Consider the following 27,813-nt stretch of genomic DNA (forward strand, 5'->3'; position numbering starts at 1 on the left):
ATTTCCTGAAATATAGTGTCCATCCTTTAAAAAAAATAAGTTTTCAAGAAGTCCAAAGATTCTTAAATTATTTCTCCTTAACCTGTATTCTAAGTCAGTCATTTTTGACAGCTGATATCTTACATTTTGTTTTCTTTTTTCAGTCTTTTGATTTTGCTCTGATGATTTTTCTTCCTCTTTTTTATTCCCACAGTAGTTTGCTTACAACACTAAGTACCCTGGGGAGGACTCAGTGGACAAGCACTAGATCTGCTTGATATTTTTTTGTAGCTCAGATCTACAATAATATTGTAACATGGGGCAGGAGGACAGGGCCTGGTGAGTGAAAGTAGCACCAGAAGTCATGTAACATCAGGCAAGAGAGTTGACCAGCTGCAACCATGCTGATATAAAACTCTTCACCCTTCTACACATATTTACAGACTCATTTCCTTGTTGTTTCTCTGCATTCAAAAGTCAGTTTAGGGGGGCAGCTAGGTGGCTCAGTGGATAAAGTAACAGCCCTGGATTCAGGAGGACCTGAGTTCAAGTCAGACCTCAGACACTTGACAATTACTAGCTGTGTGACCCTGGGCAAGTCACTTAACCCTCATTGCCCTGCAAAAAAAAAAAGTCAGTTTAGGGTATGATATGAATATTACTAGGAATTCAGACTCTCTAACCAACTTGAAGAGGTCACAGTCATAGGGTCATAGATTATGGACCTGAAGAGACATCAGTGGTCTTTTACATTAGAATCCTTCACTTTACAGATGAGGAAATCTGAGGCTCAGTCATACAGGAAGTCTGGGGTTTAAACCTAGGTCCTGACTCTAAATCCAATGTTCTTCCTACTGTACCAGCTGCCTAAAGTATTTCATGAGGCAATTGGTCTTCAAGAGACCAAGAATGCCCCAGTGCAAAAGGTCCTCTTTATGCCTCATAAAGACATCATTAGAGTATCAAATGTGGTGGCAATAGGAATGTCCGCATCTTGTATAGGGTGCTAGCCATCTTCAAGGCCAGGACAAAAGTCTCATTCTTTAATCTTGTTAAGCAGATCTTGCCACTCCTGCTCAATGTCCTACATATGTGTTTCATGTTTCTTGTATTCCTACTTGTATCACAGCTTCCCCCCCAACACACACACATACACACACACACACACACACACACACACACACACACACTCACACACACACAGCAATAGACTGGAAATTCCAAAGGTAAGAACCATGTAGCCTTAGGTGATTCTGGCTCTCCTGCTACAATGAATATAGACCAAATGTAGCTGTTTTTCTTGTTGTTGTTCAGCCATGACTGATTCTGTGACCCCATTTGTGGTTTTCCTGGCAAAGATACTGGACTGGTTTGTCATTTCCTTCTCCAGTTCATAGTCTCTCTCAAAGCCAAAAAGAATGTAGCCCCCAGCTCTGTGGCACAGCTGGAAGAAGCCCAGGGACCTAAGAAAGCAGAGAATGGGCCCCATGATGGGAAAACTATTCCCCTTGCTTGCCCTCTAACTCCTAAGGGATCACCCTTGAAGTTCATACCCTGACCAAAGAACCTGTACATGTGTGTCATACATATATACACATACACAGACATTTATGGAATGTGTATATATGTGTATGTATGTATATGTATGTGTGTATATATAGGCATATATACACACCTATATATGTGTGTGAGTGTATGTGTATATATGTGTGTGTGTGTATATATATATACATATATATTTATTTATTTATTCCTTAGGCTCATAGATCTAGAGTTGGAAGGAACCTCATTATCTCTCATGTTACAGGCGAAGAAACAGGCCCAGAGAGGTTGTGACTTGCCTGAGGCAAGGTCATGTTGTAAGTGACAGAGCTAAGATTTCAAACCAAGCCCTTTGACTACAAAGTCAGTGCTTGGTGAGGCGACTTATTAGAACCTTGTGTTACCTACCCCTCCCCCCCCACTACCTCCAGGATATTTGTTTTTTAAAAGGTATCTTCAAGGAAGGAGCCATGTTTAACCCAAATGACTAAATCTCTAATATGGAACCTCAAAAATCATCAAGGGAAGAACTTTTAGATGGGGGATGCCTTTCTGATGCCCTTCTGCCCAGAGCACTGCAGACAAGAAATAAGCTGTCTTGGGAGATAGTGAGTTCTCCATCACTTGAAGTATTCAAACAGAGGCTGTCTGGCAATATATTATAAATTTATTAGGAAAGAGGTTAAACTAAAAGACTTTTTTTTTTTTTTGCAGGGCAATGAGGGCTGAGTGACTTGCCCAGGGTCACACAGCTAGTGTCAAGTGTCTGAGGCAGAATTTGAACTCAGGTCCTCCTGAATCCAGGGACAGCGCTTTATCCATTCTAAATGACTTTTAAGGTAAGGTTCCTTCCAATTCTCTGTGTCTATGCTGTACTGCTTGTGAGGGTTCCCTCCCTCCCAGCCTGTGTTAAGGCACGAGGCCAGTCAAAAACCTTTCTTGGGGTTCGAGAGGTTGAGGCATAGAGGGGGTGTCAGCTGACATCTTTCAGCTCTAGTTAAAGAGGCCGGTCTGGCAAGGGTCAGAGCAACAGACACCAGCATTCCACCAGAAAGAGTCCTGGAAAGGAGATGTGGATTCTAAAGCCTTTTCTGACACGAACTCTCTGGGATACCTTCAGTAATTGATTTTCCCCTCTTGGGGATCTCTGTTCTCCCAAATGATCCTAGGAGTTGAACCAGATAATCTCTAAGCTCTTTTCCAGTTCCAATATCTCTGATCCTGTGAAAAGGAGGGCACCTCACTGATGAGGTTTTTAAAAGAACAAACAGTAACATACCCGAGGACGTCATCTATATTTTTAGCCCTTTTCAGAATAGTCTGCACCAAAAATAGAAGAGAAGAGATGGTTGATTTTAGGGGGAGGGGAGTATTGAGATGAGAACACATAAGCCTCACAATGTGGTCTCGATGGGAAGAGGGCAGGAAAAAGTCGTGAATTCTAGACCTAGCTCAAGCAGGTACCTACCCCGTGACTCAGAGCCTTTTTGCTGAAGGTGTAGAGAAAGGCCCCAGGAAAAAAAACATACTGTGCTCTCTCTCCGCTCTTTTCCAACATGTTTATATAGGACATCATGGATCAAAATGGTGAAAATAATTCACCGAAGGCAACCTGAGACTGGTATGGATGAGAGTTAGTCTCCTTCTCTTGCTTGGATGGTTTATGGGGACTTTATGGGCTGATCATGTCTATACAAGGCTCGGGTCTTTTTCTGAAGGTGGGCTGCCTGTTCCTACCTTGGAGATTCAAATCACAGTCACCAGGATGTGGAGCTCCTCAAGTGTGGTTACTGCATGCACCAGATGCTCTGCCTGGGGATCGCGACAACAAGGTAGAATTTAACCCTAACTTGTTTCTATAAGAGTCCATGTCACCTACCTGAGGGAAAGCCACTGTTAAATCACAAGTTAAACATGGGTACCTCAAAGCTGAATGAGATGGTGCCCAGCTCATCAGGTGACAGAAATCTGCGCAAGAACAGGGTAGAGCTACCTAGCACACTCTTGGGAGAGCCTAGAACCAAGAAGTTAGAGGGGCTCCAAGAGAATAACACTGAGGAGGGAGAGGTTGTCCTGGGGGCGTGAACGTGGCTGGGTGAACCCTGCTAATCAACAAATGATACTAATCCAATAGGAAGTATATATATGGGATCATGGGAGTTTCTCCTTCACAGCAGTCTGATTCAGATGCCTCACTATGCCATGGAGGTGAACCCTGGGTGCTCAAAAGATATGTCAGTAAAGCATAAATACCACCAAGCAGGACGGGCCCAGTGATGGACTCTCCGAAATCTGAATATCAGTCCAGCTAAATTCTAAGGCACTCATGGCTACACTGGCCACAGGGTGATTCATTTTTTTTTTTTAAGTGCCAGCAGCTCTCCAAGGTCATCTCCCAAAATGTAGGTAGTCTGATCTCAACACCCACTGGGACAAGCTCCCACAACCCTTGACATATTGAAGCATGTAAATGTCTTGGGCACCAATGAAACACTGCATTAACGTATGGTATCTGCTTCAGCTCAGTCCTCTAACTTGCAGTACTCAATTGTTGTAGGTCACTGACAGGTGACATTTCAAGGGCTGGCAGGAGAGGAGGTGTTGGAGAGCAGCAGGCAGGAGCCAGAGCCAGGGATCACAGGATCAGAGCTGGAATCTTAGAGGCCCTCTAGCCTGAGCCCCACATGCAATGCTGTGCACACCTGGGCAGTGCCTGCCTCCTTTCTCTTTATCCATAAGCATAAATACCACCTCACTAGCCCCAGCAGAATAAGGGACAAAGATCTGTTCTGTGATTCCCAAGAGACAGGAGGGCCTCTTATATTTTGTCTGAGGGACTCAGTGAAAAAAACAACAAATATCTATAACCTACTGTGGGCAGAACACCATGTTCTGAGCTGGGGAAAACAGGAAGTTCAGACTGCTCACTCCAGCCCTCATAGAGCTAGTCTTCAGGGTAGACTAAGTGAGATTCAATAGGTCATAGGTATTAAATATACTGCTGCCAGGACCAGACTAAAGTGTAATTGGAAAATATTGAACAAAATAAATAAAAATATAATAGAACATAGACAATGGTAGTTTGTGGTTTTCTAAATCAATCTGCCACCTTCAGTGTGTTTCTATCTAGGCTTGACACCACTGCAATATGCCACAAGCACAAGTCTTTCCACCTGCTCTGCTTTGCCATTTGACACCTGCTTCTCTTTGGGTATCAAAGGGAAGAGTTGTCGACCACCTTCCCAACTTCCGAAGCAGAAGTGACCCTACTGGCTCCCTGGTTGAGGAGAAAATGAGGAAATGGAAAATGGAAATACCTTGAGATACCAAAGTTGCCTCTAGAAGCAAATCATTCCAGGGCATTCCCAGTCCCAATCCCCCCTCACCACACCACCCCTTAACCAAAAAAAAAAAACAAACCCTCAAGTCACATGAGCAATATTATCCAGTACTCTCTCTCCTCTGTCCCAGTTCTGTGGGATGTTTTTGATGGAATTTTCTTGGTTTTCCAATCCTCCCTCCTTAAGCATCACAAGGATTTTTATCTTTACTAAACTCAATACTATTAAGGATGCTCCCTTAAAAGCGCTTGCCTAACCCTGCCAAACCCCAGTGGGTCCCCCTCTCTGCTCCATATCAAAACTCTTGTGAACAGTGTTGTGCCAGACCTTCCCACTGCATATGGATGCTTCTGTACTGTTGCCAAGTGGCACCCACAGTGCTGGTTTTCATGGTGACTGGCATCACTGTAGCAGCCAATTCTCCTATTTTCCCAAGGACTATCCGAGACTTACACCAGTTTCTGAAGATGGTGGATAACTGCAGCTGTCAGTCTTGTGAAGATTATAGGGATGGGGAGGAAGGCAAAGGAGCCCTTTGCCAAACAGCTTAAAATCATTTGTTCTGAAAAACAACCTTTGGCTGATTCAAAAAAACCTCTGAAATCTCACCTCCATGAAGCTTGCCCACTTGGCTAAGAGTCAGTGCTCCTTCCTTGCTCATCAACCCAGGAACAGACTTCTTTATCTGATATAAAATATACACACCATTTGATGTATTTAACTTAGTATTTGGTTGGTTTGTTTGGCAGATAGCTGTTCTTACAGGAACCCTATCAGAAAAGAGTGAAGTTAGTTAGGCTGGCCTGCCTTTTCTGAATGAACCCATATGGTTCAGAACAAGGAAGGCATTAGTCCCGTGGTACTCTGAGCTGGAGGACTGTGTTCAGTTTTGAGCACATTTAAGAAAGGACGTTTTAAAGTTGGGGCCTGCAGAATTTGGTGACCAGAATAGCAATGGATCTTGAAACCATGTCACATGCAGCTTGAAAGAACCAAAAAGTACTAAAGAGGGAATTCAATCACAGCCTTCAGTTATTTGAAGGGTTGTCATGTAAGAAATAGATGCAGGCCTATGAATTCTCTGTAATTAGAGGTCTGAGCAACCAGTTGATAAGAACAGCATAGGGGGGATTTATGGAAGAGCTAAGCTAAATAATTTCTAAGGTCCCATCCAATTCCAAGATTCTGAAATCCTGTGATCAGACTTCCCAAACAGACCTTGGGCCATGCCTTTATCCAAAGTCCACTCTCCCTTCTCTACCTATCCACTTTTCAAAGCCCAACTCAGAACCTGCCACTTCTATGGAGTCTGCTCCAAAGACTCTAGCCCACAGAGACCTGAAACCCTAGACTGCTTAGCATTTAATTGTATTATTTTCTGTATCAAGAGCATCACAGCCTTGTCTCCCAGTCATAGGGAGTTGGAGGTTGCCATCACCAGATTATCACAAGTGATTTTGTGACTCCAGAAAACACATTTCCCTGATCCTCAGTGGAGCTAATTACTCTACAAGAGGCCTTCCTTTTGCGAGTATTTCCATGATTGTCCTTGGGCCTCTAGGGAAAGCTATTCTTTTTTTTTTAGTGAGGCAATTGGGGTTAAGTGACTTGCCCAGGGTCACACAGCTAGTAAGTATCTGAGGCTGGATTTGAACTCAGGTCCTCCTGACTCCAGGGCCGGTGCTGGGAAAGCTATTCTTGAAGGAGCCCTGCTGAGAATCTGGAAAAAAAAAATATGGAGCAGTATAATTTTGAAGGTGAGGAGGAGGGGAAGTACTCTAACAAAGGGTAAGACTTCCTGTCCTAAACACTTAAGGGTATCCTGAAGGAAAAACGAATTCCACATGTACAGGATGTTAACATGCTCATAACAGAGATAGAAGCCAAAGGCGTAGGAACACAACTGGTCTATTACGAGGGCACTATAGACAGATGGGCTTCAAGTTAAATAAGGCCCAATGGTGCTCAGACATGGTATGGTTGGGTCCCAGAAGATTGACCTTGTCCAGGCAGATCAAAATGACCAATGGATTAGGAACCATCATGACCAACTACTGTGACCACAGTGATCTACTTTCACCCATGAGAAAACGAAAAAGTATCATTAGAAATGGATGGAAGAGCAAGCTCCACATTCGACTGACAAAACATTGGCTACATTTCAGCAAGGAAAAATTCTCCATCTGTTCTCCATTTTTCCATCAGGATAGGCTATGCTCCTCCCACCTCCTCGACCTGTCATGATGCTAGCTCCCTACAGGGGAGACCCTATAATGCCAATAATGAGCCTTTCTCATCCTGGCTTGGTGCCTGTGAGATTTTGGCGACTAAAGCTGCTCATTGTGGGTCTGGTGCCTCTCCAAAACTGTTTCTGTATTTTGTAAGAGCCATTGTAGTGCCTACTTATCATAGCTCTTTAGCCACTATCAAGAACAGTGAGAAGCCACACTCCGAGATCACTACACCCTAAACTAAGCAGTGGCTAGTGGCTCTCACCAATTCTTGTGTAATATCTGTCAGCCACCCAACCAACCAGCACCCTATCACTGAAGAGAGCTTAACTAATTCCTCTCTGAAGTAGATGTGCAATGTACTAAAGTGTGTTTGGGGTTGTGAAATTTGGGGGATCAGAGGTCAATATGAAAGGCCACATTTCCTCATGAGTATCCTTGCCAATAAACAACCTTGATTTAAAAAAGAAATGAGACAACTAGTAAAGAGTTACCATTATTGAAGGGCATCATAACATAACAGATAGAGTACTAGCTTTGGTGTTAGGAAGATTTCAATTTAAATCGTCTTTGACCAATACTGGCTGTTTGACACTGGGTAAGTCATCTAATCTCTTGGTGCCCAGGCAAATCCCTAAGACACTGCATCACAGATGAATTGCTCATCTATATCAGTAGAAGGTGTTTCCACACTCTGGAGTTCAATAAAACTATATATCCTACCCACTTATGGCCAAAAAAAATGATCATGCACCTTCAAGGTCAAGTTGTACCCACTATCTCTGTCTACCCAATGCTACCTTCACCCCTATTCCATCCCCCTAGTGGCATCAGTGGTAGGCAGCTATGGGTAGCTAGGACCACTAAGAACTCCTCTAAGACCATATTCTTCCACTCAACCCCAACAATTTATCTTCCCCTCGATTGGCCCCTCACTTGCTTGCCAGCCAGTAAGTCAAGGCAGGGCGATCTCTAACCAGCGTGTCTCAACATCTTCAGCCTTTTGATTGACTTGAGATGTTTGAGAGCAAGCTGCTCCTGTCCCTTTCTCCAGGAGGAGAGGTGAGTACATGTATGGTATGCAGAAAAAAGAGAATTCTTTTGAGTGGCTTCTTGGAAGAAAACAAATAGAGTCTCCAGAGTCTTGGAGATTTACAAAGTAGGGGGGGTAAAGGAGAAAAAAAGGAAATGAGCACTCAGAGCATTTCGAACATTCAATCCTTCATTTTTTTTTTCTGAAACATTCTTGATAAAGAGCCAAATAAGTCGTCTTGGGTACCATTTAGTTCTCTAAATGACATGTGACATTGCTATTCTTCTGGAATCTCTATAGTATCAAACCCCAACCAAGTACCATCCTCACTGCTCTTGGGCCAGGCCTCCCACCTTGTACCCTAGTCTGAGCTTGGACAGCTCCCTGGATCATTAGAAGACCTCAGTCTGCCAATGTTGATGATGCATCTGAGTGCAGCTATGAAGACCCTTTTCTCTTTGGAGTGCCCATTCTCTGAGCCATTATGGAGCAGTATGGCAACTGGTTAAGACTAATTGGGCCTGCATCCTAGGCATTCCATGCCTTTGAACTTCTACAGGCATTTATGAAGGTTTCTCCCTAGGCTGCTCCCTCCATCTAGGGTCACGGTGTGTCCCCTGAAGAAAGGGGTAGGGAGAAAAACAGGAAGAAGTCAGTCACTGGAGTTAATGTTACCTGGCCTAACCCAACCCCACTGCACCCAAGGTAGCAGGTCATCTCAGGACTCATCCACAAGCTGTTTGGATTTTCTATGCCTTGAAGAATACTCTGCCTCTTGAGTTAGGGTTGGGGAGAAACCTCCCCAGGAAAGTTGCTACTCTCAGAGGTCTTCTGTCCAAGCAAGTAAATCAACTGTAACCCCTGCCTATCCCCCACCCTCCCCGCTACACACATGCACACGATCCCCAGTCATGGAGACTTCCTGAGTCTCATCTCTATCCATTAAGGTTCTTCCTTGATACTGTGTGTAGTGGCTAGCACTACCTGGCCCCCTCCTCTGTGGACACGATGGTGTTTGAGCAAGTGCTGCTTCTGGCTGAAGCCCTTGCCACAGTCAGCACACAGGTAAGGCCGCTCGCCTGTATGGTTCCGCTGGTGCCGAGTCAAGTTGGGCTTTTGGCTGAAGCAACGCCCACAATCTGGGCAAGGGTAGGGCCGCTCCCCTGTGTGAATCCGCTGGTGGATGGTGAGTGCAGACCACCAAGTGAAGCTCTTGCCACATTCGTTACAGATGAACTGACGCTGCTCAGCAGTACCAGATGAAGGGACTCCTCCACCTGCTTGGGTCATGCCTCCTGGACTCCTGCCCCAACGTGGCAAGACCACCTCATCCCTGTGCAGGGCCTGGGATGCTGGTGGTGGCTGTAGAGGGAAGCCCAGGGCATACTCTGCAGGCTGCATTAAGCCAGACCCCGGTTCTACACTGGCCACTGCCACCACCATCCGGCCCTGGAAAGCTGCCCCACGGAGCAGCTCAGCAGTCGCATGGGCCCTCTGATGAGCCCGCAGGGCTGCCCGGCTGGGGCAGCTCTCCCCACAACCAGGGCACAAGGAAGCTTTCTCCCCAACTCGGTGTGTGCGCTGGTGTTTGAGCAGATGCTGCTTCTGCCGGAAACCACGGCCGCAATCAGGACACAGGTGGGGGCGTTCACCTGTATGGTTGCGAAGGTGCCGAGTCAGATTGGGCTTCTGGCTAAAGCGCCGGCCACACTCTGGGCAGGCATACGGCTGCTCCCCTGTATGGATCCGCTGGTGAATGTTCAATGATGACCACCACGTGAAACTCTTCCCACACTCATTACAGATGAACTGGCGCTGCTCCCCGGAGGCGGCAGCAGAGGTCCGAGCCTTGGCAGGAGGCCTGGCCCTCCACCCTCTGCCAGCTTCTACCCAGGGACAGCCTGGAGACTGTCGTGATACCGAAGGGGGCTGGCGGGGCTTTCGCGTTACCTTGTCTCTGAGGAGCTTCTGCAACTCAGCCCGGGCCAGCTGACGGTCACGGGCATGGGTCCTCTGGTGGACACGGAGGGCAACTTTGTGACGGAAACGTCGCTCACACTCAGGACAGGAGTGGATGGCAGGGCGGGAGTGTGTCTTCTGGTGTTTGAGTAGATGTTGCTTCTGGCTAAAGCGTCTCTCGCACTCAGAGCAGTGGAAGGGCCGTTCACCTGTGTGGTGCCTCTGGTGCCGGACCAGGTTTGGTTTCTGGCTAAAGCTCTTGCCACACTTGCCACAGTGATAAGGCTTCTCTCCTGTGTGAGTACGCTGGTGGATATTCAGTGATGACCACCAACTAAACCTCTTCCCACAGTCTGGACATGCAAAGTGTCCTTCACCTACTGGAAACTGTGGACCAAGAGGAGCAGGAGCTGCTGTGGACCCTCCCATCCACTGAGCGTTGGGAATTCGGCCTGGGCCTTGGGCCTCTTCCCACCCTCCTGCGACTCGAGGCTTCCCCAACACCTGGCAAAGTGGATGACCCAGAGGATGCTGGAAGATGTTTTCCTTGTCTTTCTCTGGCAGAATAGCGGGGGCCTCCAGTGCCTGGGAAAGCCACTCCTGCTTCTCCCATTTGATCTTCACCATGAGGCTGCTGTCACCTGCTGAAGAGGAGATGGACAGAAATGACTCTCAGTAATTAATTCTGCATTAGAAAAGAGGAAGGAGGGGGCAGCTAGGTGGAGCAGTGGATAAAGCACTGGCCCTGGATTCAGGAGGACCTGAGTTCAAATCCAGCCTCAGACACTTAACACTAGCTGTGTGAGCTTGGGCAAGTCACTTAACCCTCATTGCCCCACCAAAAAAAAAAAAAAAAGAAAGAAAAGAAGGCATGAAACAGAAAGGAGAGGGTGAATAAAAGACATAGGAATGAGAAAGAAAGGTGGCAGAGAAAGACTGTAGCGAATGGGAGGAAAAGAAAAAGAAGAGAAGAAACAGTGAGCATAGAGGAGAAGATGAGAAGAAAGAAAACAGTGAAAGGAAGGTGGTAATAAAGAGGTGAGAATGGGAACGCATGGAGGAATGAAGAAAACAAAGGGAAGGGAGGAGAGAATAGAAAAAAGGAGAGAGAAGGAGAAAGAACAAAAGTTGAAGTCCAGAAAGACAGAAATAAAAGTGAGATTTGGCCTCTGAGTTTGAATCTCTGGGCTGCACTGACACAGAGGGTATCCTGCACTGGTCCTGTTCTACCTCATGCTCACCTTGTGGGTTCAGGAAGGCCAAGGAGGGAGCCAGAAGGAACACACAAACCCTTAAGAAACACAGCCCATGCTGGTGGTCCAGAAAAAGGTTTAACAAAAACAACAAACCCAACCCCCAGCAAGGCTCCTATACTTGCTTCCTATTTGTCATCACCAGGGAAAATGGCTCAGAGAGGCAAGTGTCACTGTATAATCGTGCATGGGCTTCAAGAGGTTCTTCTTCATTGATCTGGGGGTATCTTTGAATTCCTTCTTGGTTTTCAGCTGTATTCTGGGTTAGGAGAGCAGATGGGGCCCAATGACCCCTTTACTTCTGTACAGGTACAATGTTATAGAGCTGAGTGCCTGAGGGGGGAGGTAGGAAGACAGTGGGTTTTTGGCAACCCCATCTCTGGCTGTCAGTGACACAACTACTGAGAAGGCCATTGGGGGACTGCTTTAACACTTCTCTAAGGAACCACTGCTTTTCCAGAAAACCTTTGGCCCCTCATAAGTGGAAATTGAGTCAGCCGGAGGGTCCTGCATTCTCTACCCTGGAGATGTTCGAGTCAACAGGATGGCCACTTTTCAGGATGATGAGAGGGTTCCTGATTCAGGTTGGGGTTCCATTGGAGGACACCTAAGGTCTCTTCCAGCTCTGACATTCTGGGAATCTATTTTATGATTCTATTCTAGTAGCCCCATAAAGTATTATTATCCCCAACCTATGGATAAGCAAAAAGTGAGGCACGGAGGGTTTAAGTGATTTGCTCAAAGTCACATGGTTTTTTGCCTTGCCCAGGTGCCTATATTAAATACAAGACCTAAAACAGAGCAATAGAATGGGGAAGCAGTTTTGTTTTCTTTATAGATTCACAGGGTGTTAAAACTGGAAGCCACCTGTAGAAAATACGTAGTTCAATCAACCTCCTTATTTTACCAACGAGGAATCAGCCCCAGAGCCATGAAGTGACTTGCCTGGGGTGACACAGATAGTTAGTAGCAGACACAGGATAAGGACCCGGGACTCCAAACTGCCAAGTCTAGTGTTCTTTCTATTATATAAACAGGGCAAAGGACTAAGCATTTTTATAGTAGCTACTATGTGCCAGGTACTGTGCTAAGTGCTTTACAAACACTGTCAGAGTACTGCTACAGAGTATCACACCGCTGCTGCCTTTTGTGGTCTGGTTCCCAATTTCCTTTTTGCTTAGGCCCACTAGAAAGGGTTATCTTAATATAAAAGGCCTCTTCAGAGAACGCTGGGGCATATGCTCCTGAGGCTGTGGGGAAATCTACACTTTATGCACTCTAGGAGGTGTGAGAGGTATGGAAAAGGGGGAAGAGTAACTTGACCTTCCCAAGAAACTGTCAAGGGGCCCAACCTCTTAGGGCTATATCAGGCCTGTTTGATTGACAGTGGTTTGACTATAGCTCTACTCTCTGTGGGGCATCCAACTCAGCCCATCCCATACTATGGAGAAGGAAAGATCCAGGCAACATAGGAACCACAGCAAGCATCCAGCTGAAAGAGGGCTGAACATAGAGTTAAGGAACAGGAGAATAGAAAAGCCAAAGGGTAAAATGAATTTGGGTGGGTGCCATGGGCCCAGGCTTTGCTTATCCCATTACTTACCTGAACAAGAACTCAGAGGGAAATCTCTGTCTTTAGATGCCATTACCACAAGTTCTGATCCCGGTCCTTTACTGTGAGGGTCACAGGACTGGGAAAGTTGGATGGCCTATGGGACAGGGAAGAAATGATGGGTTTTAAAACTCACCACCATAATAGCAGCATGCATGTGCATACTGTATAGTTTGATCCTTTCCAAGAAGTTTTCACACACCCCTGTAATCCTCTTGATAAAGGTTTAGTAATGGTTGATTGTCATCATAAATATCATAGCACCCTTGAGAAGAAGGCAAGAGAAGTATATACAAGGCTACCACATTTGCCAAGCTAGGAGGGACAGCAAACATATTGGGGAAAACTTAGGATCCAACAAGATTTTACAGGCTAAAAAGTTAGAGTGAATCTAATAGGATAAAAATTTAATTAAGATAATTTGCAGTCTTACACTTTGGTTCAAAACAAATTCAGAAGTACAAATTGGGGAAAGTTTGACATCAATGGAAAAGACCTGGGCACTTCTCAGTGACTCGGTAAAAGTCAACAGTGTGACAAAGCAGATCAAAGGGTATCCTTGGCTGCACTGATAGAGGTGGGATATCCAGAACAATTGAAAGTCCTATTCTATTTTATCCTGGTTAATACACATCTAGAGTACTTCATGCAGTTCTGAATGCTGTGTTTTAAGAAACTGGTAGTGGAAAGTGTCCAGGAAAAAGCAGCCAAGATGGCAAAAAGGCCTCTAAGAACAAGTAAAGTAAATGAGGGCATTTACCCTGAAGAGAAGACTTCAGGAGGACGTTATATGATAGTTTCAAATAACTGAACACCATTAACTGAACAAATAACTGACATACACTATTAGACACAGCAATGCATTGGTTGGTTTTGCTGACTTTTTTTTTCTTTTCCTTTTTTAATCTTTGTTCACTTTGTAGGGAAGATGAGGAAGGATATATTTGGAAATAAATGTGATATATAAACCAAAAGGTATCAATAAAACAAAATTATCAGAGATCCCGCTGCTCTGCTAAAGCTAACAATCATTTCAATTAATTTCTTGGCTGATTATGATTTTCTGAGTAAACAACATGTCATCAAGCAAATAGAAATATTTTTATCTCCTCTTTGCCTGTCTTTCTGCCTTAAATGTCTTTTTCTTATCTCACAGCTCTTTTCAGTATATCTAGAACCATGTCAAGTAATAGTGGAGAAAGGGTACATCCTTGCTTTTACTCTTTATTATGAAAGCCAGAAGAGTTTCTCTGTTCCATACAGATTGTGGTTTTAGATAAAGACAGAATATATGCTTTTTGATCATAATTTTAAAAGGTACTACATGCTTATGCTTTGCCTAATTTTAAACATAAATGAGTGTTGTCCTATATCAAAGTTTTTTTTTTTTTTAATCCTCTGCATCTATTGAGATAATCACATTATTTTGGCTGTTTTGTTGTGTTGCTTCCTAATCTTAAATGATCATTGCATCCCCAGGATAAATCCAACTCAAGTAGAGTGAATGTTTGGGGGAATATGTTGCTGTACTCTTTTCTGCCAGAATTTCATCTAAATTTTTGAATATGTATTCATTAATAATATTGGTCTATAGGTCTTTTTCTTTACTTTATTGTTCCCTGGTTTATGCATTAGAGCTACATTTGTCTCATAAAAGGAGTTTGATATTGTTTTCTCTCTCAGTTTTTGAGAGTAATTTATATAGTTTGGGTATTAATTATTCTTCAAGAGTTTGAGAGAATTTGTAAACCTTTCTTTGGAAGTTCATTTAGAGCTAGTTCAATTTTCTTTTCTGAAATAGGATTTAAGATCTCAATCTGGTATTCTGTTAATTGGAGTATTTCATACCTTTTGTTGCTAATCTTCTCTTTAAAATTTTCATTTTGGCTGGTTTAACACTATCAAGAGTAAGGTTCTGATCATTTTTCTTTTGCTTATTGTGACTTCACCCTGTCCATTTTTTTATATTGTTCATTTTGGGTTTTTTCCTTCTTCCTTCTACTCATGTTAGCTAAAGTTTTTATCACTTTTATTAGTCTTTTTAAAGAACCAATGTTTAGTTTTATCAGTTCTATATTTTCAGGAGGTTTTCTGGTTTGGTTTTCTAATGTATTTATTTCTCCTTTAGTTTTCAAATTTTCCTCTTTTATGCTTATTTTGGGTTTATTTGTTCATTTAAAAATTTTCCAGTTCACAAGTTTTCTGTTTTTCTATTTTGCTAATGTATGTTCTTAGGAATATATTTTATCTTCTGTGTTGCTTTAGGCAAATAAATTATGGTGTGATATCATTATCATCTTCTTCCACAGCTATTGTTATTTGTTCTATAACCTATTCATTATTCAGGATGCCATTATTAAGTCTTTGCATATATGTACATATATACACATATATACACACATATACACATATATACACATATATACATATATATGTATATAGCTTGTGTTGCCTGCATTAATTACTATTTTTATTTTGTTATCTGTAAAGGATATGTTTATCATTTCTATTTTTCTTACATTAATTTATAATTTCTCTGTGCCCTAACACATGGTTATAGTTTTTATAAAGATGCTAAGAAATATATGCATTCCTTCATTTTCCCAAAAAGAAGTTGCTTTAAACCTTTCAGAACTAAATTCTTCATCAGTATGTTTAGATCTAATCATTCTTCAAAACAATTTTTAACTATCCCTGAAAAGTTCCCAAACTGTGTTACGTCCTTTGACTCAGAGATAGTACTACTAGGCCCATCTGCCGAAGACATAGAAGAAAAAGGACCCATATGTATAGCAGTTCTTTTTGTGATAGCAAAGAACTAGAAACTACAACTACGTTTAATTAGAGAATGGCTGAAGTAGATGTTATATATGAATGTAATGGAAAATTCTTGCATTGTTAGAAATGATGAAAGGGACAATTTCATAGAAACCTCAGAAAATTTGTGTGAACTTATACAGAGAAAAGTGGAATTAGAACCATTTATATAATATCACTGTCAAACAAAAACAACTTTTGACTTAAGAATTCTGAATGGAATGACCAACTACAATTCTGGAGGCCAGATAAAGCAGCATGAAATCCGCCTCCTGACAAAGAGATTATGGAATCAAAGTGTAGAATGAGACATACATTTTTAGACACATCCAACTGGGAATTTGTTTTGCTTGACTCTGCAAATTTGTTACAAAAGTTAATTTTTCTCTTTCTTTCTTTCTTCCTCACTCCCTCCCCCTCTCTCTGCAATTTGGAGAATGAAGGTGGGAGGGAGGAGACTAACAGTAGGGTCCAAAAAAGAAAAATATCATTGAAGCAATTTTTAACACACAAAAGTAAACAAGGTAAGTCAGAAGGAAACCCAGACAAGGATAGCTTTGAAAGTTACATGCTGAATGTATTGTTTATTTAAAAGCTATATAGAGTGGAAATTGTTTCACAACCTATACTCTTTTTCTGTTCTATTTTAAATAAGAAAATGTTCATTTTATTTGATGCTTAAATTTGGAATAAAAATAAAATAAAATGTTTCTTTTCACCCCTAAGATGCTATGAATATTACAAGGAGGATATAGAAAATGGTAACCAACTTATTTTCCAAATCTCAAATGTTAAAGCATCACCAAATCTCCCAAATCTTCAAAGACAAAGGTTCAGACAACCCAAAGGAAGACCCACTTTGTCCATCAGAGGGTTGGCTTATGGGGGGGGGGGGGGGAGACAGAGAGAGAGAGAGAGAGAGAGAGAGAGAGAGAGAGAGAGAGAGAGATGAGTAAAGAAAGAAGGGGGCCTAAGAAGAGTTTAAATTCCTAGATGACAGATTCCTTAAGTTATTCAAAGAAATGTTGCATGTTCAGGACTTAGTCTTAACACATGAAGACAACAGTTATGAAAGATAATCATGCCCTCCCCAAACTTGATGTTCCCATCATCATGGACAGAATCCTTCTCCACAGGGACTGATCCTTCAAAGAACTAACTTTGCCCTGATATAAAAATAGTGGAATTAGGAAACAAAAGGGAAAAGGATAAAGGGATCCCACACTCAAAGAGTAGAGAGAGTGGTAGGAAGAATAAAAAATGATGGGAAGTTAAAAGGGATTCTATATACCAGTGACAGAAGCGGAAAGAAAGATTTGTATATATTTACACATTTATACACAAGCAACATGGTCAAAATCAAGACCTTACTCCCTGAACCAACCTTAACTCACCATACAGCCACTTAGATACAAGATACTTCACTGCTAATAGTTCAGTGGTTTCTGTTTCCTTCTCCTACCTGGTCCCTAATACATCTAGCAGCATCCTCCATCAGGCCTACCACCACTACTACCCTGACCTCCATCAACACCCTGTACTCCCCTTGAGGTAAGAAACAAAAGAAAGAACGCTAAATCTTCCCAACACTGATGACTAGCCCAACAACTGTCCTGAACACATCACTCAGCTGAAGCTGGATCCAACCCTATGGGTTGTTGGATCAGGCCAACAATCAGAGAACAAGGGCGCCTGACTTCAGGTTTTCCAAATGAAATGTCCTCAGATGAGGAAAGGGAGATGGCTCATGGTAATCACCCACCTTGCCTCAGAATCTCTTTTTAGCACCTGCCCCACTCTCTACCCCAGCTTAAAAATCCTCTTCTCTCACATCCTCCATTGTTTACACAAAGCCCTTGTCCAAAGTCCCATTATTCACAACCCCACCGGACATACTATCTCTCCACCCAGCCTCCCACCCCTTTCCAAGCCCCCGCCCCCTTCCCCCCTTAGGGAGGAGGCCTCAAACCCAGAGGCCAGCTTCAAGGCAGCTGCCATGGAAACGCCTGAAGAGATCACAAAGGGGGGACTGTGGCAGGCACTGTGCACCAAGGCAGGAGGTCTGGGGGATGAGGAAGAGACAAAGGGGCTTTATTTTCAGAAGAGGTGGCAAGGGCCAGGCACACGCTAGGGCAGTGAGGGCTGCTGGAGCGTGGCACGAGGACATGGGGTTGGAAGTGGGGGCAGGGAAAGGCTACATATCTCCCAGATTGGCGACTAAGAGGCCCCAGAGGTACAAGGAAATGAAATGGATGAGGCAGGAAGTCTTTATTCAGTCACCCCCCACCCCTTTCTTAGTTTGTTTCTCTGATTGGATCATATCCTTCCTCGGAGCAGACCTCTTCTTTTCTCCCTACCAAGGTGCTGGTCAGCAACAATGCCAGCTGACAGGGCTGATGTGGTTAGGAGGGGATAGTAAATTCAGTGTCAGCTTACACTCCCCATCTGTACCCTCAAACTTTAAAAAAAAAAAGGGGGCACCAAGAGCTGTTATTTTCCACAGATAATGGACCCTCTTTCTTATCCTATTTTCAAACCCCCACACCCAAATTTCTGTTCTGACATCCTTCCCTGGGGAAACTACCAGAGGGAATGGGAATCTTTTTCTGGCTCTTCAATCCCTTCCAACACACCTGTACTCCTCTCTCCAGCTGTTCCCTGCATCTAGCAAGTTCCCCTTACTCTGCCAATCCAGAACCTAAGGCATCTTTCAACAAGATCCAGCTCAAATCTTATCTCCTCCAGGAAAGCATCTCTAATTATCCCAGCTCACCTTGATTCCTTCCCCTCCTCTACATTTACAAGTAGGAACTGCTGGCATAGGCCCATAAGAGAAGCCTAACTCCCTGGAAGAAGATGCAAGGGGGGAGGGGGGTTAAAGGTCACATCTGACCACTCCACCCCTCCCCCAAGCTGGGAGTGGGTAAGATGGTTGTTGGGGAATGGGGTGTGGGTAAATTACAGTGGACGTGGGCTCAGGACAGTACGGTGACCAGCTACCACAGTCACCCTCATCTTTTCTGTTTGTGTTGGGGGGGAGGGGAGCGAGTTCTACTGTTCTGACCTGTCTCTCTGACCTCCACCACCACCACATTCGAGGCTGCCTCGGTGGTCTCTCACTTTGGGGAAACTCTGGCGCCATTAGTATCCAGTGAGTGTTAAACACACACACGTAGAGAACACATATCCTCACACATACAGACACACCACCTATACACCAACAGGATCGTGGGATGAGGTTCGGAAGTAGCCTAGGTGACCACGGAGTCCAACCCTCTCACTTTACAGCTAAGGAAACTGAGGCCCAGGGAGGGCGGGGGAGTGGCTCGCCAAGGTCACGCTAAAGCAGTTGGTGGCAAGGCCGGAACCCGAACCCATCTTCTGGCCGCTGCCAGCTCCGAATGCTAGGAGCCTGGGGACTCCACGTCGAGGGCTCTTTGCACTTGACACCACGCCACGCAGGGGCAGACGCGCAAAAACAAACAGGGCCACAGCTCACGCGGCCCCAAATGCTCACACAAGCACGCACGAGCACCAGACACACGCAGATCACTCCACGCGCGCGTGCACGCCCCACAACAAGTCCCTGGGGAGCCCCCCCCGCGGTCACGTGCACACAAAGTGACCGGGCGGGTCGGGGGACGGGCAGTGCTGTTACCTGATCCGAACGGGTCAGGCCAGCGCCGGCGGGGGAGGGAGGGCGAAGCCGCCGAGGCTCGTCCGAGGGGAGAAGCAGCAGCCGTGGAATGAAGCCCCCGAGAGAAGCAGGCTCCTCCCCTCACTGCGGGAGCCGGGATTGGCTGCCTCCCGGGGCTGCCCACCCCGGCCCGGGGGCCTGACCTATAACGGAGCGGCAGGCCGGGCCACGGCCCACCCCCGCCAGCTTATTGGCTAGCTTCTAGCAAGCCGGTCCCACCCAGAGCCAGCTGGGAGTGCGCCCCCTCCTCCCCTCCTCCCCCCGGCCAACTTTCCCATTGGGAACTTTGGCTGGATCAAGTCCACAGCCAGGGCTAGGGATGGGGGAGGGCTTGATCCAGGTTAGCAGGAGCCCTTCACTTGTTTCCAAAGCCTATGATAAGGATGAATTTCTAGCCTTCATCCCTCTTTAGCCCCTCTAGCCTTTCGGAAGGTCCCTCAGGATGGCAGCAGTGGGGTGCGAGGGCCTTAGAACCAGAATCGGGAATCCTGGGTACCAGTCCTTCTTAGCGCCTTCCCCCAGGGATCATCTGCAACTGATCAAGAACATATCTGGGTTTATGTTGTCTTTATCCATTAAGTGGTAAGTTCCTTGATAGAAAGACCTTTTCTTTTGCTTCTTTTTGTATCTCTAGCCACTTAGTATAGCGCCTAGCACACAGTAGGTGCTCAAAAAATGCTAGCTCTTGTTGACTCCTATTAATTTGCTGTCTCAGACGATGAAAAGAAATAATACTGTCAAGATCAAATAAAGTAGCCTCTGTTTTGTTCTCTAATAATAATGACCCATGAAATGATGGAGATAAGATGATTTTTAAAGTTCTTTCCATTTGTAACGTTTTATAACTGCTGTGTTGGGCCAAAAATAAACTATGCTTTCCTATCATATTTTGGCTTATATATAAAACCTGAGTGAAGACTGTAATCAGTGTTATTTTAACTGTGTAGATTTTTTTTTCCTTTGAAGATCTCATGTGGTCTATATTTGGTGCAATGTGGTATTTACCATCTATCATATAACTAAGAAGACAGTATGAAACTATCATTAGAACATAGTTTCTAAGCTTTGAACTCCAGCAGTGGGGGAATGGTCTAACAAAACCATTCTCTGACTAGGATTTGGTAATCCTCATAACCTCAAAGGAAGCAATTAGCACCTGGGGATCAGAGCCCAGAGCTCTTGTGCACTGAGCTACACTGCACTGTCTTCCCCTCAAAGACCTCTTGGTATATGAAGCTCCTCTTTCCAGGCATCAGCGACAGCATCAGTGATGAAATCCTTCCTTCTCCCAGCAGCATATTCAACACTGCCAAGTCCATGCTCCTTGTGGGAAGCCCCAGGTCCTAAAGAGCACTTATTTTTTTTCCTAACTGCCTGCTGATGGAGGTTATCATTCACAGGCCCAAAAGGGAGCCTGTATTAATTAATGACACCTATGACTTTTATCCACCTTCATGAAGGCAGCTGACCAGCAGCTGTGGTAGCCGGAAGTTATCATCTTCTGATTGGGCATGTGAACATAAGAATGTGAGCTCTCTTATCACACTGCTAACTCCTGAAGTACTCAAGAGAAACGATTTCCCCAGACTTAGTGCTACACTGGATTGGTTATGTTTAAATTGTGTTTCCTCAGTCAGATACCTGGAGGTCATGGGTTTTCATCACTGGAGATTTTTCCAGCAAGAAAATGGATGACTACTTGCCAGAGATGGCACAAAAGGGATTTCAGCTCCTACAGATGTTGGACTAAATTATTCCCAAGGTCTGTTTGAATTCTGAGACTCTGATTTTGGTGAGAAAGCATCTAGTCCAGATGCTTCCTTTTACATACACAGAGGCCCAGAAAGGCTAAGCGTCTATCTTCCCAAGTTCACACAGCTAGTTAGCAACAATAGAGCCAAGATTCTGCTGACTCTCCAATAGTGTGATGTGTTCAGGTCTCATTTCCCCAGCCAGAGTGAAAGTCTGCTTTGGAGAATGGCCACACCTTCTCCTTTGTTTCTCCCTATCCAAAGTTAGCAGGATAATAACTGGGATATTAATAGTTGGCAGACTTGTGAGCTGTCCAACCATTCTGGAGAGCAATTTGGAATTATGCCCAAAGGGCAATCAAACTATGCATATACCCTTTGACCCAGCAATACCACACTACTAGGTCTGTATCTCAAAGAGACACTTAAAAGGGGGGGGGGGACCTACATGTATAAAAATATTTATAGCAGCTTTTTGTGGTGGTAAAAAACTGGAAATTGAGGAATGCCCATCAATTACAGAATGGCTGAACAAGCTGTGGTATATGAATGTAATGGAATACTATTGTGCTGTTAGAAATGATGAGCAGGCAGATTTCAGAAAAATCTAGAAAGGCTTACATAAACTGATGATACAAAGTTGAAATGACCAAAATAAGGAGAACACTGTACACAGTAGCAGCAACACTGTGCAATAATCAACTATGAATGACTTAGATCTTCTCAGCAACATAATGATCCAAGACAATTCCAAAGGACTCATGATGAAAATGCTCTCTACATCCAGAAAAAGAACTGATGGAGTCTGAATGCAGATTGAAGCATGCTATTTTGACTTTTTTTTTCCTTTTTGTCTCTTTTTTCACATGACTAATATGGAAATGTTTTACATGATTGCACATAACCTATATCAAATTGCTTACTGTTTTGGGGAGTAGGGAGGAAAGGGAGAAAAATTTGGAACTCAAAAAATTTTTTAAATGAATGTTAACATTGTCTTTATGTGTAATTGGGAAAAAAGTAAAGCATTGTTTTAAAAACAAAGTTACCAGTGATCTCATAATTCAAATCTAATGGTCTTTTTGTAATTCTTACCTTCTTGACCTCTCCATAAGTCTTTGACACTGTTAATCACCCTCTTCCCTTTGATACTCTCTTCAGCTTGGGACAGTTCCTGGATTGTATTCTCTCTTGGTTTCCATGACACTGCTCTTTCCTGGTTCTCCTCCTATCTATATGACCGATCCTTCTTTGTCTCCCTCAATGAATCTTCGGGTCATGTCCACTAACCACTAGTGGCCCCCAAGGCTCTGTCCTAGACCTTTCCCTCTTTGAGCTCTAGACTATTTAATTTGATGAGATCTCATGAGTTATGGTAGTTTCAATTGCCATGTCTACTCTCTCCTGACCTCCAGTCAAACATCTCCAACTGACTATTGAACATCTCAAACTGGATGTCTCCTAAACATCTTAAGCATGTCCAAAACAACTCATTATCTGTCCCACAAAACCTTCCACCCATCTAAATGTTCCTAATGCTGTCAGGGACACCACTATCCTCAACTCTTCATTCTCACATTCGATATCAGAAACGCTGCCAACTCTACTGTTGTAGGCCCAAAGTCCCCCAGAAGTTCTCTGGGGCACATTGAGGAATCTTCTCCTTGAGAAACTAAACCAGAGGACAGATAGCCTAGAGAGATAAGCAGAACCAAATCCGACTGAGCTAGCTTGGGACCTCCACCCTTCATTCTGATCTCCCTTACCCCTGGGGAGATAAATTTGGGTGTGGCTGCAGCCTTTGTGTCCAGAAGAGAGATCCCTAGCCACCCCTCACCCAATTCCTCTAGCCACCACCAGTGGGGGATGGTCCTCCCTTACTAAAGGAACTTTCCACAGACAGATGGTCACACCCCCATCAGCCCCCTATAAAAGTACCTGCCAGTCTATTGCTTGAGGAGATTGGTACCTAGAGCCACATGCTTTGTTCCATACCTATCTACCCATGAGAGGTCCAAGGATTTCTTTCATGGTTTTCCTTCCCTTCCCTTGCCCCTAAATAAACTACCATCTTATTCTAACTGCTTTTGCGTGCAAGAGGGTGTAATTCTTTAAAGAGGAATTCCTAAGAACCCCTACCCCTAACCCAAAGCCTGTACCCCATTTCTCCCATAACACTACCTTTGTAACACCTCTCCTGACACTGCTACCACCCTGGTGAAGGCCCTCACCTCACACCTGTACTACTACAACAACCTTTTGATTGGTCCTGCCACCTTGAATCTCTCCCCACTCTTGTCCATCCTTCACTCAGGTGCCAAAATGATCTTGTAAAGCACAGGTCTGATAGTGTAACCCCCTCTATATTCAATAAATTTCAGTGGCTATCATGTGCAGGATCAAATATAAAATCTGGGGTGGCTAGGTGGTGCAGTGGATAAAGCACCGGCCCTGGATTCAGGAGTACCTGAGTTCAAATCCGGCCTCAGACACTTGACACTTACTAGCTGTGTGACCCTGGGCAAGTCACTTAACCCCAATTGCCCCGCAAAAATACATACATATATACATATATATAATGTAAAATCTGCTGTTTGACTTTTAAAACTCTTCATAATCTAGCCTTTCCAGTCCTCTCATATTTTGTTCCCTTCCATATATATACTCAAGCCCCAGTAACACTGGCCTCCTTCCTAGAAGACACAGTGTCCCCAAAGTGCATTTCCCCCCGGCCACTCCCCATGTCTGGGGTGCTCTCCCTCCTCACTTCCGCCTCCTACCTTCTTTCCAGGCTGAATGAAAATGCCACCTTCTACAAGAAGCCTTTACTGGTCCCTCTTGATAACTACAAAATTTACTGAGAACTGACTGATTCCCCAACCAGTCTCCCGACCCAGGCAGATGAATTGCCTGGGGCTGAGTGTCTTTGTCATTTCCAGACTCTAGATGGATTTAAGGACCTCACCCACCTCTCCCCAAGCAACTTATCCCCTCCCAATGTTTCCCCACCTAACTCCCTGGACTTTATGTTATTATGTAAAAAGGATCCACCTACATTAAGTAATTTCTATTTAGAGCTACTAGCATCCATCTGACTGTGGAAAGTTCCCTTATTGGGGGAGGACCATCCCCCACTGGTGGTGGCTGGGGAAAGTTGGGTGAGGGGTGGCTCTGGATCTCGCAAGCCATCTCTGTCCTTATGCCACAAAGGCAGCAGTGAAGAGACTGGAATAAAGTGTGGTGGTCCTGGAGCTAGCTCAGTCCCAGTCTGGTGCCACTTATCTCTTTAGGTATGTCTGTCCTTTGATTTAGTTTCTCAAGGAGAAGGTTCTTTTGATTTACCCCACAAAACTTCTGGGGTACCAAGGGCCATTCAGATGAGGTACCCAGGCCCATAACATAACCTTAGCAAGTCACTGTAGGTTTCAGTTCTCTCATCTGTAAAATGGAGATATTTGCTCTGCCTACCTCAAAAGGATGTTGTAAAGAAAAGAATTTTGTAAACTTTAAGTTGCTATATACACTGATTTATAATTATTATATTACCCTCTCCCACCCACCTCTCCTCATTTCCCAAGATAACCTAGCCCAAAGGGAATGCCTCCTCTCTGACTCCCCTCAATGGATGTTGTTTTAGGTTCTACTTTTTCAGACCCAACTCACTGAACACATTTCAGGTTCTACCCTGCTCCACTCTTCCTGGGCCTCCTCTCTTCCTTTTATATGTCCAACCCATCCCCTCCATCTTTTCTGACCGCCAGATGCTGAACTCTCAAATCCTAGCGTGGAGAAGGTCAGAAGGGAATCCCAAGAAAGGCTGTGTTATCCATGGAAAAAACAAGGACAAAATTCTAGTCCTAATGCTCCTTAGCAGTATGACCTTGGCTTCATTTCTTGATAGTAAAACTAAGCTCCAAGCCCTGCCCTCCAGTCCTTGTAACAACTGTACTTTAAAACACTTGGAGGGAGGTTAAGCTATTTACCCTTGTGTTAAGGGGCTTTGCATTACCAGCAATCCCTGGGGAGCACTGTCCAAATGGTAATTGAGTCAGCTACTTTGACCTCTTCTTCCTATGCTCTCTATAAGGTCTTCCAGGGTACCACCCATTAGCCCCAAATCCAGACCCTGGAAGCAACTACCTCTTTTAAGACACTCCTGCCATAGTTTCCAGCAAGCCTAGTTCTGCTGACTCTCAGCATACCTCTCAGCCTACTGATCTTTCTAATTTAGTATCCCTATGGCATGAAGAAGTGCTTAGCCACCCTTTCTCCTTTAGGGAGGCAAGGGATTGCTCCACCCTCAAAGGTAGAACAAACACTACCCTCCTCCTATTTTTTACCTGAAGTCAGGGGACAAGATAAGCAGTTACTAGAGGGTGTCCTGCTCTCTACTATACCATGGTGTCTCTCTCCAGGGGTTCTTTTAACCAATCTGAGTTGGGAGGCAGGGGACAAACTGGACCCAGACAACTAAATCCACACACCCACATCCTATTCCCTGAGGATATGCACAAAAATATTTTCACTATCATAAAGAATCACTATCTTATACCCTTTTGAAAGAACAGTGACCTGGTGCCAGACACAGTGGTCTTGTAGTAAGAAGACCTAGTACTAGTGTAGAGGGCAAATGATTAAACACTAGGACAAGAATTTAAGAATACATCAAAGCATTACACTGCATCAATTGATGGACTGATTTTTTTTAATCTGCAAGTCAAAGAGATAGGATGAAAATTTCTATTTCTAAGCAAAATGAGAATAGAATGTTTGCATCAACTGACACTTGGTTTTCTAAAGGCTCTCCAGACCTGTTTCCTCATCTGTAAAATAAAAATCAAAGATTGTCAGTGTTGGAAGGGTCCTCAGAAATCTCCTGAGAGGTGATGGACCCAGGGTACAAAATGAGATTTTTTTTTTTGAACTATGCGATCCTGGAATTTGTTCTGATTGACTATGAGCACTTGTTACAAAGGTCTTTTTTTTTATTTTCTTTTTTCCAGTGGGGGAGGAAGTGGGAGGAAAATAAAATAAAATTTTCTTTATTAAAAAATTTTGATTTTTAAAAATCTTGTCCAGCCTCATTTTACTGTATGATAAATCTAAGTTCCAAGGTAGCTTGTTCCAAATCATAGGACAAATGCCAGGGGAAAAAAAATTTCTAGACATCACACAAAGCCAGAAATTTTTTTTTTCCTGGACATCTGATAAAGCCAGAAAACAGGGACATCAAACTGTATCTTGTATCTTGTCCAACCAACCAGCTTGCCTTTCGGTGGTGAAATGACTTGTCCGAGGTCTCACGGGCAGTAAGGAGCAGAACTGAGAATCAAATTCTGGTCCCCTTACTCCAAGTCCATCCAGACCTCTTTCCACTCCAACAGTTCCCAAGCCTGTGGTCTTAAACATTTCAATGTCCCGATTGATTCAGATGCATTACCCAAAGAGCTCTGGAGGAAAAAACCTCTCTCCCCCATTATCTCTCTCAAATGAAACCAGGAAAGTGAAGTCTCAGCAAAGCAGGTCCGCAGCTTTCTCCCCGGAGTTTCTCCTCACTTTCTGCCGGTATTTTCCCCACTGCCTCTCGGTCCATCCTCCAGCCCATTGCTCAGGCCGGACCCTTCTGGATACCCCCTCCCCAGCCCAGGGTCCCTCCAACTCCTGAATCCCACTCCACCCCGCCCTCCCCCCTCCTAATATCCCTGGTACTGGCCGCCTTCTCCTCCTACGGGAGGCCCTCCAGAACCACCCCCACCCCCACCATAACCTCCTTGCTCTTCCCCATCCCGCAGGTCCCTAAGAAGAGAGGTCACAGGAACGGAGGCCGCCAGCATAGAAAAGAAGAAAAGCGCAGGGGCTTAGGGGAGTCCGTCACTCCCGTGTCACCTGCCCGTCCTCTAACATGGGCAGAGAGGGAGGGCTGGGGGCTGGGATTGGGGCTGGGGCTGGGGCTGGACACCGGACCTCGCCATAGCCTCCTCCGGATGCTACAGATTACAGACAGACTGAGATAGGAAAATAAGTAAATACCTCGGACTCGGGTTAAGGTTTACATACAGCCACCCCCAGGCCGGGTTAAACACTGGGCGGGGACAGGCGGGAGCCGCTGATTGGCTGATTGGCGGGGCGGCCCCCAGGACACCGAGCTGCTATTGGTAATCTCTCAGGTGGCCAGAGCAGTCCAATCGGAGAAGATTAGAGGGGGGCCTTCTTTGTTCTCAAACACCAACGGTCCATGGTGAGTTGGGCTGGGAAGAGAGGGTGGGAAACCGCGACCAGAGCATTAACCCCCCAGATGCTGGTGAAGCGGGGCGGGGGAAAAGGTAAAACCAAATCACTTTTAAATATCGAGTGAAGGAAGTGAGGGTGAGTGGAAAGAAAGTCCCCGGGCGCCTACCTGGGCCTTCTGCCGGGAATCCGCTCCCCTCTAACCCTGACTCACCCCCAAGTAGCGCCCCCACTCCTGCAGTCTCCGCCAGGTCCCGGAGCACGCGGCCACCCCCGGGCTAGACTTTGTCATCCCCTTCCAGCACCTGGTCAATTGCATCTTCAACCCATCTCTCCGCCTTCAGCAGAACCAACGCCCCCTCCCCCTTCC

The 27,813-nt window shown here is 44.8% G+C and overlaps 2 protein-coding genes across 5 annotated transcripts in view; both read right to left on the bottom strand.

Moving 5' to 3' along the window:
- The window catches only part of LOC122728051 (zinc finger protein 22-like), a 32,600-nt gene extending 13,066 nt beyond the window's left edge, over positions 1-19,534 (bottom strand). The window contains exon 1 of the mRNA XM_043966131.1: positions 19,426-19,534. The gene's annotated coding sequence lies outside the window, so the exon portion shown is untranslated. The remainder of the gene's footprint in view (positions 1-19,425) is intronic.
- ZNF775 (zinc finger protein 775) lies at positions 4,949-27,738 on the bottom strand. Of its 4 annotated transcripts, none has more exons than XM_043966106.1 (3): positions 27,658-27,738; positions 12,942-13,047; positions 4,949-10,729 (listed from the first exon to the last, which is right to left on the bottom strand). In XM_043966106.1, the coding sequence occupies exons 1-3, from the start codon at positions 27,733-27,735 to the stop codon at positions 9,069-9,071; spliced, it is 1,845 nt and encodes a 614-aa protein (XP_043822041.1). In that variant the 5' UTR covers positions 27,736-27,738; the 3' UTR covers positions 4,949-9,068. The 4 variants fall into 4 exon arrangements, with proteins under 4 accessions (XP_043822041.1, XP_043822043.1, XP_043822044.1 ...); XM_043966108.1 differs by lacking the exon at positions 27,658-27,738 and adding an exon at positions 22,311-22,439; XM_043966109.1 differs by lacking the exon at positions 27,658-27,738 and adding an exon at positions 19,426-19,531 and having other exon boundaries at positions 4,949-10,726.
- Positions 27,739-27,813: the final 75 nt, after the last annotated feature.

The sequence above is a fragment of the Dromiciops gliroides genome, chromosome 5 (assembly GCF_019393635.1).
Source record: "Dromiciops gliroides isolate mDroGli1 chromosome 5, mDroGli1.pri, whole genome shotgun sequence".
Classification (NCBI taxonomy): Eukaryota; Metazoa; Chordata; class Mammalia; order Microbiotheria; family Microbiotheriidae; genus Dromiciops; species Dromiciops gliroides.